General features: G+C 40.3%; 1 protein-coding gene across 10 annotated transcripts in view; it reads right to left on the reverse strand.

The window, feature by feature from the left end:
- The window catches only part of LOC310888791 (dymeclin-like), a 105360-nt gene that overhangs the window by 21286 nt on the left and 63885 nt on the right, over positions 1-20189 (reverse strand). For 9 of the 10 annotated variants that reach the window (XM_083815871.1, XM_083815870.1, XM_083815868.1 and 6 more), the window contains 3 exons: positions 12031-12213; positions 9585-9763; positions 4275-4400 (listed from right to left, as the gene is read on the reverse strand). In XM_083815871.1, the coding sequence (XP_083671997.1) occupies positions 4275-4400; positions 9585-9763; positions 12031-12213 (488 nt within the window). Of the gene's footprint in view, positions 1-4105; positions 4184-4274; positions 4401-9584; positions 9764-12030; positions 12214-20189 lie in introns of those variants that run through there. The other variant, XM_083815869.1, reaches the window with a different exon arrangement.

Consider the following 20189-nt stretch of genomic DNA (forward strand, 5'->3'; position numbering starts at 1 on the left):
ACGAAGTGTACGCCAGTCCAAGCCACGAGCAGCCAGTTTCTTGAGGAGAAAACATCTCTACACATATGTTAACAATGGCAAAATCAGTAATGTCCGAGTGTGAGATTTGTCTGAAAAATAATCCAGTAGCAAGAAAACATGCTGAGATGGGAATAGTTAGAGTAGGAATAGAACCAGGAGATTACTGGCAAGTTGATTTTGTAGAGTTACCTAGGACTAGGGGATATAGGTATTTGTTAGTAGGGGTTGACACCTTTTCCGGATGGCCAGAAGCCCTTCCCTGTCGCACCAATCAAGCTAAAGAGACAGTAAAATGGTTATTGCAGGAAATCATTCCGAGGTTTGGGGTACCGTTAGGAATATCCTCGGAGAGGGGACCGCGCTTTGTTGCATCTGTGATTGAAGACGTAAGCCGGCTATCAGGAATTTCTTGAAATTTACATACTGCATGGAGACCCCAATCTAGTGAACAGGTAGAAAGGATGAACCAAACACTAAAGGGACAGATCAGTAAAATCTGCCAGGAAGCCAAAATACAATGGCTGCAAGCTTTGCCTATAGCCTTATTGAGAATAAGGATAAAGCCAAGGAGTGGAATGTCAGTAAGCCCTTAGGAGATTATGTATGGAAAGCCTTATGAATCCCCAGAACCAAACCCTAATATGCACATAACAGGGAACCAGGATGTTTATAATTATGTATTGTCTCTTGGCAAAACTTTAGCTCAACTTCAAAGTGTTCTGGTGTGGAACCGACCATTGTCACTGGAAAATCCTGTCCACGACATTCAGCCAGGCGACCGAGTATACATTAAAAACTGGAACGAAGAACCCCTGAAAGAACGGTGGGCCGGACCTTATCAAGTATTATTGACTGCTTTTACAGCTGTAAAGGTAGAAGGGGTGGATGCTTGGATTCATTATACTCAGGTGAAAAAGGTTCCTGAACTTTGGTCTGTGCGAGCAATCGGAGATACAAAACTACAGATGAGGCACGTATAACCATACAATGTCGGGGTTCTTAACAGCAGTAACGATAACGGTAATTGTTTTGTGTAAATACCTTGTAATTGGGTTCCTAGAAATACCAGAAAAATATAACAAAGAGGAAATATTCAGAGGAGAGAATGTTACTTTGGAATGTGGAATGCACGACGATAAACGAATAACAACTAGCTCTCTAGAGGCGGTCTGGGAGAAAATAAATGACTCCAGACAGAGCCAGGAAATATACGTAAACACAACCGGGGACAATACAGGATTGAAGGCTGGATGGAAGGGGAAGGCGTACGTAAGTAAAACCCTAGAATTGGGCCAACAACTGAGAGGAGCTACCACCCTAACCCTGTTTAGTGTTACTAATGTCAACAAAGGAAACTACCAGTGCATAGTAACACATGAAAACAGCACAGATTATGGGATAAGAGAAATATTGGTATATCCGAAATTGGATAAAGGGATATTGGTAGCCCACCAAAAACGATCTTGAAGAAAAAGGGAGGACCAGGTACCATGGACACAAGTGGTACAGATCCCACACAGGCAACCATCAGAGAATTTACTGGTAGGATTGATTAAAGATTTTGCCATAATGAAAGGAACTGATAGAATTACTGCTTGTATGCCCATTCCAAAAGCAGCAGGGGACCCGCTTGAGTGGGGTATAATAACCTCCCCACTGCCCCAAGTAAAAGGAAATAAAACAATTCAATGTAAAGAAGTGAAAATTTTAGAGAGGATAAATGTTACGTAATGCTATAGGAAACAGCCCCCCAACATCAAGGTCTGAATGTGAAAAGAACTACCAATTCGTAATGATAGGCAGATTTAAGAATGTGGGACGGTGTCATTATGATGAACTACGTATAGTAGAAGGACCTAGAGAAAAGATTACTTCGGAATGCCAAGAGAAAAATGAGCCAAAAGGAATGAAAGGGTGGGATAGTGCTTGGACAGTAAGTTTATTGCAGAAATTCCAGTATGGAGGGAATACATCATGGTATATTAAATGGCAGGGAAAGCAGAATGGAACTGATCAGTTTTATACAGTAAGCCAGGTTTGACAGTAGTGGTAGACAAGAGTCAACAAAGGTAGCTTGGTGGACCTGTGAGAAGGAATATACTTGCGACAGTAATAATGAAGATATCAAGCACTTACCCCCGGTATTAATAGCTCTTAGGGCAGGATGTGCTAGCCAAGGAATTAAGTACAATTCAGAAAGAAATAGCCAGGCAAGTCAAGTCGCAGTAGATTGTAGCTATAGTACCATACAAAGTCCAGGATAATTTGTATGGGCAGCCAGTGATGGAACTTGGACTACACACCTGCCGATAGATAGGGAAGTAAAAGAAATAACTCTAGGACTCCCTCCCCACACTGTGTCCAATATGGAAAAAGTCTCCTTTTAAGGGAAAGTTGGAAACCCTACAAATTAGTAGAGCAAAAAGAAGTTTAGAAGAAGGGGCAGATGAAGATATATGGCATGAACCCTCAGATGGAGTAAAATTCAATTGGGCATTAGAATCTCTATTTGCAAAGGTAGCTACTTATCGAAATAGGGAAATGATTTATAAACTTACAGGACAAGTGAGTAGGCTTGCGAGAGCCACGAAAGAAGGCTTTAGAGACCTTAATATCCAACTACAAGCTACAACTAAAACAGTGCTATAAAATCGATTGGCATTAGATACACTGTTATTAAAGGAACATGGAGTATGCGGATTTCTAAAAGATCATATTGATCATTGCTGCATCCACATTTCAAATGTGACTATTGATGTAGAACATGTCATAGAACAACTGGCTTCAGTGGAACAAGATGCAGAGCAGGAAGAGAAAGATATGACAACAAGCCGGTTGGATAAAAGTTTTAGTGGATGGAATATTAGTAATTGGGTTAAGTCCTTACTGGAGACGATAATTATATTAGTGATTGTAGGGGTACTAATTTGGTTAACATTTATAATGCTGAAAAGTCTGATTCTAAGGAAGACAACCTGGAACTGGACAGTGATGCAAACCATTGCTCAGCATATGGAACCACATCTGCAATACCCTCCACCAGCATATAACAACTTCGGATTTCAGAGAAACAATCTGAGGAACCCAGGAGGCAAAATGGAATGAAAACCGAATAGACAAAATCGGTTCCAGATCAAGTGAACCCAACCAGAAGAGCGAATGTAACATAAAGCAGAAGCGGTGGACTTATAAAATGTTGTGACAATCCTAATCTTTGTAATTTTCTTGATTCCTAATGTTGTAATTTTCCTTGATTATGTTACTGGTGAGCACTGAGTGTAAAACATTTTAGTTAGTTAGTGAAAGCATTTGTCCTCCTCGAAAGGAGTAAAATACTTTCAAAGGGGGGAAATGTTGATAATAGAAGATGAAATATACAATATTGCTTAATATGTGTTACATTTGCGATGTACTGTTCCGGGGCTGCGCTTGGAAGACACAAAATATATGTGCAAGGATAGCATGAGAGAATGCACCGATTCATGATGAGGAGTAAGGAGAACTAAAAGAATGCTCAATTTGCAAGACATCTAGATAACTGGGGCCTCTTGGACCCTGGGAACTGGATCAAACCAACCTTGCGGTTTGGACTGAGACCAAGGGCTCAGAGAGCATGCGTGAGAAGAAAAGGTTAAAAAGTTCAACTCTGATGAAGACATCTTACTTCATCCCGATGACCACTCGGATGACCACCAGAGAGTAATACGCAAGCGCAGAAGGACTGATAAGATAATTAGCATACGAAGCGGGGCTAGGCGGAGCTAGGAAATGAATATGCATAGATGTGTTGTGAAACTTAATGCATATGTAATATTTTAAGAGACAAAAGAGAACTGAGTGAACAAATCAGATGAAGTTAGATTTGGGCAGGCATGCCCCTAACTCCCAGCGCCTAATAAAGCACCTTCATATAATCACTTTGTGGATTATGTGTTTTCATGTACGCTAACACTATCACTATGCTAACCTGTGACAGGAAACACAGAAAAAGACAGAAAAGGAGGTATATGCGGCATCTCCTTTGCGAAACGGAGCAGGAGCACGTTGCTTCACATCAGTAAGGAATGTTCTGAAAAGACTAACTGTTGTTTATTAGTCCTTAAAAAAGAAATACATACATGTCATCAAATCTGGATGAACACACGCAACCCATAAACACTGTCTGCCAAGAAAAGAGATATACAGATGCACCTTTGTAAATAAAGATTTAAGCAATTTTTAGGTCTGAAGAATTATTTACTAAAACAACTCACCACTTCATGAATGGATCGGTTGAAGCCATCATCCTCTGTAAGGATTAGCAAAATTATAAGAGCCATGTAAACATGGTGTGAATTCCTTTCTTCAACGTGATACAGAATCTCAAGAATTGGCAGAACCTTTAGGGAAGGAAAAACGTGTGCATTAGTTTAGTCTTTCAAATACCTCAGACAATAAACAGAGGAGACTCTAAACCTCCCATGTATCACTCTGCCCTTAACAATAACGTAGCAATTTCTCCCTCTTGAAATAACCACCCCTAAGTGGTGACGTAGAGAGTTCAAACACCTTCCATCTGTTTTATTCTGTCTCCACAAGAGTGTCTAAACAAATTCTTTCTTGTGGTGAGACGTGGAATTTCAATTCCTAATAAATGAGATTTCCAGCCATACTAGTTACTGTAGGCTCTGAAAGCTTTAGTTCCCTCCTAGACTATGGGAAAATAAAATTATTAAACAAGATTTTCAGCAGTTCAGACAGGAAAACAATTGTTTCTAACCATTTCTGCTAGCACAGGCCTGGTCTGAAATGACTTTCCTCATGAAATACAGCCAGGCACATTAAAGTCGAGGTGCACAGGGTCATTTTAAGACCTGAAATTCAGATCCCATTTTGGTGTGTGGAGCTAATCCCAGAAAAGAACCAGTTTGGGTTGGGTTAAGACTAGAAAAGGCCTGTTTTTCCAATTCTAGACAATACGCAGCCAAAGAGAACTGACATTACGACGAGAGTTCAGCCCAAGGTCTTGCAACATTTCCACCAGGATGAACAGCTTAAGCCAAAGTCTTGCAACAATAATGAAAACGAGATTTCATTGCAACTGCAAGCATACCTGAATGCTAGTCTAAAGTTAATCCAGATGCAAACATTGTCCTCTTACCAACTGAAAATGAGCTTTCCACTGGCTCGGTACAACGTGGCTTCCCCACGCTGCAGGAATAGGCCTAAATCACAGAATACCCTGGAAAAAGGAACTTGAGAAAACTCCTAATTCCAAGATAGGGAATGAGATGCAGAATTCATTCCAAGAAGATTCTAGACACCTAAAGACTTCGCTGTTTTTCAAAACAAGTCATGTGAAACCTATTCTGGTGACAGGCCAGGACTCCTAGTGGTGCATGAGCCTCTGAAATTACCAGAATGTTCTGTTACAATCAACAAGTCCCAAAGCAGTTGGAACATATTAAACACACGACAGTTTCTATTAAAACCTACGAGACCGAGGTAAGTGCTGCAGGCCACGAAGCCTTTTGACAGATGCTTTAGCCAGGGTCAAGACAATACCACAGCAGAAGCGGAGGGAAAAAAAATATTTACACATTGCTAACTTCCTCCCTTCACGTTTTCAAAGGATCCTTCCCAAACATCTCTCTTCAGTTAAAACTGGAGGCGATATTTTTGTGTTTTGTGAATATAGGTCTTGAGACGAACGCAAAGACAGCGTGTCCCTAGAGCATGTGCTTGGCGTGTGGCAGAAACACACATTCCTTTCGTTGGGTGGGGGAGATGGGAGACAAACATCACTGCATTAGCCCATCGCTCCCACTATCTCCAACTGAAATATTTATACCGTATGTAGCTTTGCGTTCCATAAGCTCAACACCATTTCCAAGTGCAAGCATGATGGTGAGCTGCACAGAGGAGGAAACAATATAAGACTACTCAAGAAGCGCATTTACAACTTGCCTTCACAGGGAGAAAAACGAAAGCCTCTGCGGAGGTAAGCAGTGGAACACCTTCTTAGATTCTTAGGCAGCTCTAAAATAATCCTCCGTTCATTTTTACACTGAATAGACTGCCTCACGCAGTACATTCCTTTCCACCGCTCTTTCAGGCTTCCCTCACCCATCCTACCTACGGGACCAAACTGAAGGAGGCAAATGGCAAATTCTCCGTGCCATGTCCAGGTGGAAACCAAATCAACGCATACAGTTTCTACGTTCCTCCTCCTCCAGGCACTTCTTCCTTCGTATACTGATTGCTGAGGTACACATTCCTTTAGGACAAGCAGTGCCGGTCAAAAGCTATTCAGCAAACCACCATTTAAATAAAAAAGAGTTAGGACGCGAGACTGAATTAGAGTTTTAGTTGCATTAAAATTCATCAAGAATTGTAACCAAAATGCACTTCCACGTTTTTATGTTATACGTGGACATTATAACTTTTATATCTATCTTCTTACGCACTGGCATGGGTTAGCCACGTACTGGGAAGACCCTGCATTAGTCATGCTTGATGCAACATACTCACTCTTGTGGCTAACAGAAAACTTCCCTAGCCCATTTTTCCAAACAGATGAGGGCTACATCCAGGAACATTCATGCAAATAAGTGTTTTTCTTTTTTTTTTCCTTTTTTTTTATTTTTTTATTTTTTAAAGAAAAACTACAGTGATGCAACTCTATTCAAAAAGCCTTGGCATACCCTGATCTTCTGAATGTGCAGCCACACCCTCCAATGAATGATTTCTGAATGAAACTGCAAGAAAAAAAGCATACAATAACCACTTCTATTTGTACCGCGGGCCCTTTTGTTCAGAGCCATTAAAGTATCATTATTGGATTATTATTAACACTCCTTCTCCAGGAGGAGCTTTTAACCAGTAAGGTATAGCCACCATTAAAAAATTACTTTTAAATCCCCAAAACATGGGGCAGGTAAAAACAGATGCTGTAAACTGCAGGTGCTGTGTTCAGTCAAGAGGTCAGGAACAGTTTCCCAAGCAAAGAGTTTTAAAATAGCTTTTCTTTAGTATACAATGAAACACAACACCGGTGCCTCACTTAAACAAATTTATGCCACTGGAAAAAAAAAATAAATGATGTACCATCAGTTAATGTCATCACCTTATGCATTATTTCAATCCAGTTGTGTTAAGCAACAGTAAAACGTATAGGTCAGCAGCCAAAGCAAGACATATTTAATAGGAATAGCTTGTTTCTTACGAGTAGATATTCCCCTGGCACTGCATATGTAAACTGCTCCTACAAACAGGAAAAGGCTCGACATTTTCCCATCCACAAACCATGACACTATGCTTATGAAAAAATGCCTTAATTGGCCCCTATTTCACCAGTCCCACCGCTTCCTGGAGAATCTTCGCAAGCACGTTTAATTTCGTAGCCAAATTCCGGACATGAACATCCCTAATAGCATCAGACATTTAAACCAAGTGTTTTATGAAATTATACAAAGTGACTTGCTATAAGCTATGGGAGACATATCCTATTCATTCTACCAAACTGCTATTACAAGAAAAAAGGCTGCTATAAGAAAAAAAAAAAAGATACGTTGCATTATCAATGATAAAGCAAGAAAACAAAGGTATCTACATGCCAATGACAGAGGTGGATTTATACGCAAGTCAGGATGCAAGCAGAAACAATCTATTATAACATTTAACAAAAACACCCTGAATCAATTTACAAATTAAACTGAAGTTACAAAAGAGCAAATAAAGCTCAAAAAAAAAAAAAACCACCCTAGGAAATGCCGAAGAACATCTGCTAGCGATGCTTCCTGGGCACCAAACCCAGAACGTATAGAAAACCCCCAAACAATCAAACAAAAAAAAAAAAACAGGACAATAAACGTTGTAATGTGTTGAATGAAAGGAAAAAGGAACAACCTCCAGAACCCCTACAATAAGGTGAGAGCTCAGCTGAATGCCGACCTGCTCTCGTACGTCACAGCCCCTTTTACTTCACTCAGCTGGCACTGTATGAAGAGCCCACATATATATACACACATATATACACATTTCTATACACTCTTTCCATTTTTTTTTTTTTTTTTTTTAACTGCAGGGTTGTAATGGGAGACCATGATTTCTTTGCCCAGGAACCTCCCCAGCCCCAATCCCTTTTGCGTCTGGCTCAGCCCATGTAATAAAGCAATTGAAACCGCTCCTCTCAATTGCCTGCTACAGCTCGTCCTTACTAGTCCACTGAAAAAAAAAATAAAAAAATAAAAATACCAGGTTGTAAAAGATGGCAGCGGTGTGTCAGTAACAAGAAGCACCAGGCTGCACGAAGAGCAACGTGAAGGCTAGGATAGCCACGAGACAGAGCAGACAGCTTCACGTTTCTGTAGGAAAACCCAAGCGTGCCACTGACATTTCAGTTATGCTTTTCTCAGCTTTCATAGCTTTCGCCAGAAAGTAAAGCGTTTAATATTGACAGTAATTTTCCACGGTTTTCTGATTTTTTTTTTTTTTTGATGGGGGGGAGGAAAGGTAACTGATCGAATCTCGCACATTGCCGAGCATCTGAGTACCTGCATCTTGAGCTGTTTTAACACACACACCTCGTGCTGCTTCTGGAAGCTTTATAATATATCAAATACCACACTTACAAAGCAGTGCACAGACCTAACCTTTGCCTCTCTAGAGCAAATTGATATGTTTAGCAGCTGTGAAACCTGACGTGCTACATTCAACAGCCGAGAGAATTAAATATGATGATTTGTTGACAGAATTCATACAAAATGACTCAACTCCACCCCTAGATAATCTGCAGACTACACAGGAGTTCAGTTTTGAATCATCAATTCGGTATCAACCGTCCTGCCTGAGTTTGCCAACAGTGGTGTCTATCAACTCTGATTTTTAGCAATACATCTGCTAGAACTTGGATTAAGACCAAACGCATTCCGTATCTGCCATCAAACAGGCATGGGATCTAATTATCTGGCAGGATTTCACGTATTAAAATGGAAAAGGTCCTCTATTCTGTTCCCAATTCCCCTAGACAGCCATTATCTTATTAAAGGAATGCTATTTAATAAGTAAGGTTTGTTCCAGTGGTTTGCGACATCACTAAACATGGCAGGGAGCAGAAGCTAATTTATAACCTACAAAAAACTGTAGCAGGTGTCTGCTATATTGGCTATTAACCACAATCCTATTTAAAGCAGCCAAAAGGTCGCTACAGTTGCATTTTCATAAAACCTACCAAGTAGGCCTTGAGTTTCAGATTCAGGTCAACCCTGGAAGCCATTTGTATGCTTAGAGGTCAGCACAGTTGACCTGGGTCAGACTAATGGTGGCACTGAGAAAGAGGCAAGACAGCTTAGCCTTATCGTTATTATTTTTTATATTATTTTTTACTTCGGTCACCTGTTTATTGCAATACTTCTGAGATGGCCTAATGGAGTGAGCCAGGAGGGGTAAGCAATCCAGAACCAGCGCTGCCACGGCATCCTATCGCCCCCACAATAAAACGGGGGACACTGGCAGCTGATGACACCCAAGCTTCCAGGACCAACGCCTCGCAAGGAGTGCAGGGCAAGGAGAACGATACTTACAAGATTTTCTATGTCCGTTCGTGCCAACACATATGTCCGTACATTGCCATTTTGATGCAGAAGCATGTATAAAAGCAGAGTCGCTTGGTCAGATTTCTGCTGCTCACACAAAGCCGTGTACAAACTGTTAAAATTTATCTGGAAAGCGTGCGGATTTGATGACGAAAAAGCACTGCTATCTGAAATAAAGAAATCAAAAATAATTGTTAGCAAATATATTTACCATGCAGGTCACCGGTAACCTGTTAGTTCTATAAAATCCTCTGGGTGGAATATTTCGTACAGATACCAGAGCGAGGAGGAAACAAAAGCCACCCTTACCACTGATGGTCATAACCCTATGGGCTAATTACAATAATTTAAAACACCCTGTAGCATAGTTTACCACCACCTAAACTAACATTAGATTGTTCATATTCACAATATAATTCGGGGCAGAGCTGTAAGTGAGAACAAAACGGTTTTCTGCTTTTCACAAGTAGCTTTACCAGCTTCGACAACAACTTCCATCAACACGCACCTCCAACATCCAGGAATTTCCAGAGGAAATGGAAAAAACAAGTCTGACAGTCAATGCACTCATACAGCATGTCAGAAAGCCAGATTCATGTCCTTACTCAGCCTCCCGATCTCCCCAAGTCAGAGATTTCGCCTTTGCTTTCTTCACAAAACACCTTTGAGAGTGAAAAGTTTTGTTCCAGGGCGGAAGAGCTCAGCTCTCAAGAACCTTCGCAGAAATTTGTTTAAAACCTGCTCCTGTCCAGCTCTACTCAGAAACACTCGTCGAAAACATGCATCTTCTGCGATGACACATGAAGTGGGACGAGTCTGCCTTTTTGGGCTGATTTACGCCAGCATCTTGGCAACTGGATACAAAGCCTATCTTTTCTGAGCACATAAACAAGCTAAGCATATGGAAAAGCTACAGAAATTTCGTGGCAGGAGGATATTTTGGGAACAATAGCAGTTTGGGTACTCAAGCATTCGACAAGTCTGGACTTAAAACTTGCAGTATTTCTATAAACAAGACATCCGAAGTTGAAGGATTTAACTAAAATTCCCTAGTTTCTGCAGCGACAGACTACAGATTTCTGAATTGTTTATTGCTTCTTAAAAATGCATTCATTTCGGAAAGTTCTGCTGTAGAAAACTGTGTGACAACACTACTGCTCCCGAACAGCCATTTGTGGACAGAGTAGATTTTTAGGAGACGAAGAAGGGGGAAAAAGAGATGCCAATTTCAAAACCTGCTTTTTTACAACCATTTCTATAACCGACTAGTATTACGATAGCCAGCAACTACTGCACGTCGTCTGAACCTTCTTTTTACACCAAGCCTGAAAGACCTGTCAGATATCACACCATGGAAAACACCGAGAAGCATGAACACTGCCTACACCCCCTGAAGTGTGGGTGTCCCACCTCCCCTTTCTTTTCAGTGCATACTCTCGGCAAAGCTTTCTAAATAGCTTCCAACTCAGGGAAGTATGTGGCACTTGCCACTTATTTTGACAAAGTGCCCGCCCCCTCTGGAAGGGGAAAGCAATTTTTAAATCATAAAAGTATGTTTTCAATGAAACAAACCACTAGTTATTGATGACACTGAACAAAGTTAACCAAAAGAAAATATTCGTATAAGTTTTCAGACGTTTGGGTTAAATAAAAAAGCAACACCCTTGATCAAAAATTTAATCTCAGTTGCCAGTAAAAAATATCCAGTAGGTCAAAGGGGCACGTTAGGACTAAGAATTCTTCTTATGTGAACAATTCTACATCCTAATAACTTGAAAAAAAAATCGTATGTAAAGGTGAATGAATTTAGGGCTCAATCTGCTTAAAACTCAATGGTTAAAGTGAAGCCATATAAATATTTCTGAGTTCTTCACAGGTCACCATGCAGTGGCTGAGCTCTGTCTTTGACCTGACAAACATCCTGGAACCAACCTTCTCAAAAACCTGGCAGGCGCTATAACGAGTCTGAAACTTTCTGTACAGAAGCCTCATAGAAGTGTTTACATTTCACCAATTTCTCTTCAGACTTAAAGTACAAGAAGTGAGCAACACAATTAGAAATTCAACTGCGTATCTCAGTTCTAAGGGGCGTGACGCCAGCTAACCAGAATTTCTCCAAGTGCTGTAGAGTTTTAGGAGACTCCTCCAGACTCTCGGATAACTGGCCTACTTATGAGTCAGCTTTGTGTCTTCTGAAATTATGAAGCTTCCTTGAATTCATCTAGTCTGAAGGAAAGAGCATCCTCCTTACTCTACCCCTTCAATTAAGCTTCAGCAGCTGGGCAACTCCACCTCAAAAATCCCAGAGGAAAACGTAGCGTTACATTTGCTTGCTAGACAGAAAATAAATTTTGTAAGGGGAATCTCCAAGTAGTTACAGCAACTTAATGCTTCTTTTTCATCACTTCATGCTTAGAAGTAAGAACATACAAACCTTGGGTGTTCTTGAAGGACATAATAGCTTGCCTGTAGGGGTTCGGTGTATCCGGAGCATCAGTCAGATTAGCTAAGACCAGGAGAAGCAACAGACTCTGATTAGCTAGAGGGGAGCACTGCTCCAGCTGCGGCGTTGGTTTACTCCCCACTCCACCTAACGTGAAGACTGTCCACAGGCCAGCTGCAGAGAAAAAGGCAAAAGGGATAAACAACGTTATGCGTGTTCAAGTTTTAACGAACAAACCCCCCCTTAGAGAGAAGTATCTGACACACAGGTTCATGGAAGAATTAAAAAACGCTTCGCCCCTGTACCATGAGAACAAGTCCTGGCTACCCGATTTCTCAAAATGAAAATTTCACAGCACTGGCCACAGAGAGGCAGGAATTGAAAGATCATTGAAAATTTCAATGGAAAGGCTACTGGAAGTTCAAGAAAATTAAGTCACAGGAAGACGTGAAAAGGCGCGCAGAAGAGACGTGAAACAGGAGTGTGTATTTGAATGGGTGAACCTTAAACACAAAGCAGCCCCTGGCTGAAGGATTCACGTAGCACCCCTGAAAATGCAAATATACTGAGAGGAAAAGGAGCTTGTACATTGCCCCTTTAATAAAAATGGCTTGCTGTGTTATGCAGCATTTTTCTGATGTATTCTAATTTTCATAACCTCAGCATTTTAGGCACGAGACAGTAACAAATACTAACACTGCTTAAAAGAGAACATCCAGATCGAGTCCTTTGTGCTTATCTCACAACTGCAGCGATACACAACGGATACATGTGCAGCTCAACAATACACATCTAACAAAGCCCCAAAGCTCCGTTTATTTTACACCTGCAAACGTTTATTAGGTACGAAGATGCAAATAGCTAATTATTCCATACCAGCTCAGTTATTTGCTTAATAACTACAGTAAAAATGTGTGTTAAACCCCCCCCCCCTTTATCTAGATGAATATATATGGTACATACACAGCTCCAGTATTAAGGCTGCACCTGAAGGCAGCTCATTTAATCTCTCATTGTTGTACCGTTTAAACTTTGATGTTTGAGCCCAAAATGCATGTAATTCACGAGGCTGAATTACACAGGGGAAAAGAAGAGAAGCACCAAAACTGAAGTAGCAATGCTGCAGACAATGGGGAAAAAAAAATAATCAGGGAAAAGCACAGAATTATCCCCCATGACTGTGGTCGTACATGAGAAATTCAGCTTCAACCAGGGCTCCTACCTTCATCAGGTCTGGGCTCCTGGGACATTCCCTTGTGATAAGGAGCAGCCCCTCTCAGACACATTGGATTAAATTTATCACCAAACGCCCGCTTAACGCGTTTCTTGGAATTTTATGGCAGGTTCGGATCATTTCATCAAATAAGTAGAGCCTTACTGAGTCAAAGTCTTTAAGTACACAGCTCAACAACAGGAAATAATCTCGACTTGAGAATTCTTATTTTTCATTCATGTCAAAAGTCAAAATTAATTATAACGTACTTTCTTACAGAAAGAAAAATTAAAGTGGTTGAGTTTCCAATCTCCTACTCTTCCAGATTCAAGTTGCACAGGACAAAAACTTGTAAGCTATTTGAATGGAAAACATAAAAGAACTTCAAGTGCTCTTAGCCCTACAAAATTTCAAAACAGCCAAATATTTTTTTCTCAAATACAATTATATAGTCAGATTTTGTAATAAACCAACACCCCCTTCACCAACACAGTTGCAAGGCAATTACTGTCATGTCAAAGACAAAGGAACTAATGCTATTCACTGTTAAGCAGCTTGGAGGACTTCTTATAATAAAAAGCACTATAATTAGAGCCTTCTCTTAAAAATTTCATGTTGCTTTAATAGCCCTTTATGACCACGTTTTTGTTCTATTGTCCTCAAATCAGAAGGAGGCCAAACAAAAATGTTGACCATAAAGTTCGCTTTTCAACTCGTGATTTCTCCAGATATGTAACATGCGAAGCAATTCATGAAGAGATCAAAAACAAACCAAAAAACCCTATATATTTACCATATATTTATCATTGTCATTTGTTAAATGAATTCAAATTTAGCACACTTCTTCTCCAAGTTTTGTATAACTCTCAACTAAGCCAGCTTTTCAGTTTTCCACCGCCCCACCCTTCTGTGGTTGGCATCTGCCATTACTACACCTTTCCTCAATATTTAGGAAAAGAGGGAGACGGCCAAAGCACTGCCAAGTAAGCTGAATCTTCCACCAGGGAGAATGAGGTCATTATGACCGAGAGGGATCTGCACGTTGATATATGACCCAAGTCACCTCTTGAAGTTCTGTCTCTTGCTGGCAAGTGCAGCCCTCCAGAAAATCAATCCCATGCTAAGCCGCATTTCGGTTCCAAAATGCGACGTCAGATTAGGTGCTACGTGTTGGTTGGAGTACCCAATTCTACTCACCTTGAGACATTTCTAAGGCAAACACTACTTCTGATCACGATTAAGTTTAGCAGATTAAGGTGCTAAACAGGTAAGAGACTTAACAGTCGATGCTCCTACTTCTGAATGCTCTCGATATTTGAAGTATCACATTGCTACACTTGTGTCTTTTTTTCCATTTATGCAAATTTCAAATTTAAGTTACATAAACACTGAAAAAGCTCTGCATGACCAAATACTGCCTTTCTGGTGCCAGTTATAACCCTGATGAAGTTAACCTGTAACCTTGAAACACCCTTCAACTTTTAGGTATACATTTCATGTACCCAATTTACCATTTCCTGCAAAATATTTGTAATCCATTTTTAATCGCCATTCTCTAACAGCTTTATTTGTTTACTCATTTCCACGGGGAACCACATTACTGGATTATATATTTTTTTGGTCAATTAGAGCAACATTAACATTTTGCCAATTATTCCTGGCAAATACGGAGGTCCTTTGAGAAGAGGGAACACGGTGCTTTTAGTTTCAAAAGCAGAATGAACAGCTCCATTTTCCATTCTCTTCCTCAGAACTACACACCACGTATATATTTTTTCCCCCTATTCATACAATTCTGTGTAAGACACAGCAGGTAAAGCAAGCAGAAGTGGTCCAGTACTCCCTAGTCCAGTACTTCAGGTGCCATCAAAGTTGTCGCTGAAGTATTTCCTAAACGAACAAACCAACAAAATCAACCCTTTTGAGTTTCTTTCAAGATTCTAAAATCAACTCCTACCTTCAGAGATCTCCGACAGCTACAACCGAACAATACGAAGCAATATTTTCATGTGGTTCCTACCAGGATAAACGAAAACCTCATTTTAAGAGCGAGGTACAACTTTTGCAATAGAGAACCCAAGAGCTGCTCTAAGATGGCTAGAAACACTTTTCATAGCCGTGCAAACAAGACGGGGATTTTAATCTAGTTTGACAGTCTGTGGAACAACACTTAATGGCAAAATGAAGTTATGACACATTCATCAAAAAAAGGAACTGTCTTTCCCCAGACTATTATTTAATGTAAATAGAACGAGGCAGAAATCTCAGCCTAATGCTCTGCTCTCTGCTACGCAAAAACAGGAAGAAATGAATAAGGTTCGTGTTTGTACCTACTCGGAGAACAGTTTAAATGCACTTATGCTTTCATGGGACTAAAGAAAATTTTAACAGCTTGATTTTGAAGAAGGTTTTCAAACCAAAAGACAGGTAAGAGCACAGACAGTGCTTAAAAAAGTACTCAGCAAAAAGCATCGAAATTAATAGCCAACTTCTAGCAATGCATACAATTATTTTAAGTTAGCATATCAACAAACTGCGAGCTATACCTAATTTGTGAGCTCTCTTGGGATATATGTTGGACCACTTGCCCTTCTTGAACAAAATACACCTTATTCCAAATTCAGTATGAAGACCTATGAGCTCTCTGAGAGCATTAAATTAACACGGAGGAAATATGTTACTTATTTCAAAGCGTTTTTCTGGAAAAAGGTTTTTTTTTTTTTTAAATAAGAGTTGCAAAATGCAGTCATACTCATTACATACATTATCATCCTGTCAATGAATATGATTGCTTTTGAAACTCTTTCGTTGAGTGCCAAGCTTCACCCACAAAGACTTCTCCATGAGCGGCCCCAGATTAACGTGGCAACCCCAGGCTGCTTTTGAGAGCAAAGATAACGAAGGCAAAGAGAAAAAAGTAAGAATTTTGACCACGAAGCTTCGAAATATCTTGATCTCTTACTGTCATTTTAACATTTCCAAAATTTACAAACCTGCTCCTTCGTTCCAAAACGGAAGACACAACCTGACCTCACAGGAGGTGTCCCTGCCCACTGCAGGGGTTGGACCTGGGGATCTTGAAGGACCCCTTCCAAACTCCAACCATTCCGTGATTTTGACTATCCCTGTTCCAGGAGTCTGCAGATCAAGCCCTAGCTCCATACCTCGATACCATCATGAACTTCTTCCACCAAAACTAGCGAATGAAGTATCATTCAAAACCACTGCAATTAGCATTTCACCCTTATTATGACCAAGCAGCCGCTCTGGGAACTTGAGAGGTTTTCTTTTTTTATCTTTCTTTTTTTTCTTTTTTTTTTTTAAATGTTTATTATGTGTGTCACATTTCTTAAGTCAATTCAATGATTCTCACATTGTGGTCTGATGAACGCTTTCTGGTGGCCCACAGAGAGCTGGCAGTTCACGTTGTGCTGGCTCCTGTCCTTGTTTCCAGCTGCTACATTGTGTTAGAAGAAAGCTAAAAATACATAAATACTTTCCTACGATTACTTTTCCATGTAAGCAATTTCTCAAGTTGCCACGGGGATGTTATGTAATAACGAATGGGAGAGGAAAAAGTGGTCCATGGAATCATGAACGGGAGAGGCTGGATCAGCGAGGCAACTGCTGCACGAAGATGGAGCTCACATTATGTCTCAAGTCATTTCATGTTTTAGAAGCACATCCTTAAACAACTCAGGGCTTTAGTTAAGAAGCTTAAACTCTTAATTGTGAGGGACATCAGGTATACTTACAGAGTTGATGCTCTCATAGTCATTTATGCTCGTTTTAGAAAAGTCCCATTACAAGTTTTTGGAAGACTCGGTACAGTAAGAGACTAACAAAGCCAAAATATAGGAAATATGGAATAATTTTTCTATGGTTAATAAACTTGCATGCTAATATTCCAACAACCTTAAACTCATAACGAACACAGACACACTGATGTAAACACAACCTACAAGCTCAGACTGACAAAGTGGATCTGATTGCACTAGATTTGTAGGCAGGAAAATTATAAAAACTCAGAAGCATAAAAATTGCAATTCCTAAATATTGCAATATCTTTTTTTCTTGACTTCAGCTGACACAAGTTTGTTTTTTTGTTAGTTTTATGATAGATTTTTTTTAAACATTATACCAAGGTAATGCACATGTCTTTTTTTTTTTTTTTTTAATTTTCAGCAATATTTTTCCTGCTCTCTACTGTCTGGCGTATGACTAACTGAATTAATACAGGTTAGCTTGCAACACAGAAGGACAGACATTTTAAAGCCAGCATGAAAGGTTAGTTTGTGGGAGACTGGCAAAATAAATTCACATTTTAAATACAGGTAGGCTAGCTTGTTTTTAAGTCATCAGCAGGCTGCAGCAAGAGTTCACGCGTGGGTGATACTAATTTGAAAGCATGCCTGCAGTGCTGTTAAGCGTTTTGAGACAACAGCTACGTCCAGCCCATTCTGCTTGGGATATTGGGATTGCAAAAGCACATATATCAGAGTAAATGTGATCAGTCGAAACAGCACACTGAGGCTTAAAAACCTGTCCTGACCCGGAACTATCACGTAGTCCTAGGCATAAAGCCCTGTGCAAGACCAAAGTCACACTCCTCTCACCAATTTACTGAGCGGATTCCCATAGCCTTTTTTCAGGTGGTGTTAAATTCCTAAATTCTATACGAAAATGACTCCATTGCTATAAAAAGACTGAAAGCGTGTTTTGGGTGACATCTTCGAAGTGCTCTTAAAAAACCATTTGGGAAGCTGTTTTAAAAATAAGTTATTTTCGCATCAAATCGGTGCAACAGAACTAACGAGACTGGCTCATTGAAACACACGACTGAATGCAGCTTGTTTGCTTGAGGTTTTGCATACCTAATAACGTTATCCTAAACGGGACAAGTATTTCATCCTACTTGCCAAGAAAGGCAGAAGGCAGTGATTTCTGTTAAGCCAAGATCTGAAACGCAAATTCTGCTGCCTGCCCCTCACCTCATCACGCCTCTCCAGCAATAGCCCAGGTGTGTGTGTGCACGTTGGTTTTTTTTAAAAAGCATCCCCGGCACCTGATTTTTGCCCGTCTCCTTCCTCCCCTATGGTTCCCAGCAATGCTGCCACAGCTTGGGGAAGCTGCAAGGAGCAGCTGAGCCGTTGGAGCTACTGGAAAGAGGCAGCAGAGCACGAGTTTACATTATTTCATGACTGAAAGGCTTTCCCTCACTCTGCATTTTTTTAATTTTTAACCTGGCTGTACCGAAAACTGTGACTCTTGCCACGGAGCCCTGCATAACTGAGTTTTTTTTGTTTTTTTTTTAATTTTATCTCCAAATAAACTCTATCTGAAATCTGCACTACCAAGAAGCACCAACATGTCTGAGGAGGCTGAGGCTGTGATGTCACTAACACATTTTGGAAGCAGTCTTTCAGGAAATGAATCATGGAAGCAAGTGAAATGAGAAGATGGGTTAGGTAACCGCGTTCATCCCCTACCCATGCAAAAGTGTTCCCTCCAGTACATTTTGTTATTTTATCCAGTCTAATTTTAAGGGACTAGTAATGGAGCTTGAACCACATCCTCTGGGAAGAGTGTTCCATAATCTAATAAACCTCAACGTTAAGATTTTTTTTCTCCCCTAATATTCAGCCTAAGTATTCCTTGGTTCGACTTCACCCATTTATTCCTATAAGTGGTTCTATGTAATACCATAAAACATTTCTTCCCAGTTCAGTGTTTACTGCCTTTAAATAAAAAGGCACAGTCATCTGTCTCCTTTGTTGCCTAGCCAAATTATATACAGATTTTTTCTTTCATTTCTCTTTTTTACCGCGCTTCCTGCGTTTAATCCCAGCTCTGACACTTTGCGACCTCTCGCATGTCACTGCAGCGAGAAAGGCTACAAATGCTAAATTACAGCAATTTAATAACAAACGAGCATATTCCTTATTCACTACAAAAAATATTTTCAATTATATATTCTCTTCTTTGTCACCAGATCTCAGGAGTTCTCTTTACTGTGACACCTAAAACAATACAGGCTTCTTTTCATTTCGAGAGCCCTATTTGCCATTAGACTGCCTAACCGTTACGTGTTGAAATGCAAAATAAGACGACTACCTTCTCTCTCCAGTACAAAGCTCGATTACAGAGCTGTCAAAGCTTTCGACAACACGGCTGTACCAGGAGCACATCGAGAAGTTATGCACCGAACAGTCTCAGATGCGGCTTTCTTCTGCACACAGACACGGAAGAAGAGGATCGCTTTGTTAGCTAGCAACTGAAGAGGTTTTTGGTTATCTGTAAGGCAAACCTGAGGCTTAGGCATATCTGGTGAAGGACACCTTGAGGAATTAACAAAGTAAATTACACACCACGCTCCTAAATCAAGTCTATAACGTTGCCAACTAAAGCTGGAAGCCACTGTAATAAAATCATTAATTCACTTCAGCCAATACACTCAAAAAAAAAAAAGCTACAGAAAGAGAACAACTTGAACAAGGAAGGAAACATTCACATATTTTCCTTAGCTCCACTGAACTGGGAGTCACAGGACTTGAATTGAGTTCTGTTTGTTTTACGGCAGTAAGAGAATGAAAAACTTCCAGGACAGACGGGATGTCAGAGCCACCGCTTAATGCACTGCACATCTTCTTGGCCCGTTGCTGGAAGCAACTACTTCAGCTCCTCCAGACACAGGCGATACAATTTGTGATGGAAGGATATATCTGCTGCGAATCTCAAGACTGTCCTCTATTCCTGAAGCTGCAAACGTGACCAAAATACAAAAATATGAAGGTTTTCTGGTAGTATGTAAGAACACAATACCACAGTGTTGTGACTATTTGAAACGTGGGAAACCGAATGCAAGTTAGAAGAGGGTGAGAGAGAGGAAAACATATGAGAAATGTGGGAAAAACTGCAATCAACCCAGAGTCAGATT

The sequence above is a fragment of the Anser anser genome (assembly GCF_964211835.1).
Source record: "Anser anser genome assembly, chromosome: W".
Taxonomy (NCBI): domain Eukaryota; kingdom Metazoa; phylum Chordata; class Aves; order Anseriformes; family Anatidae; genus Anser; species Anser anser.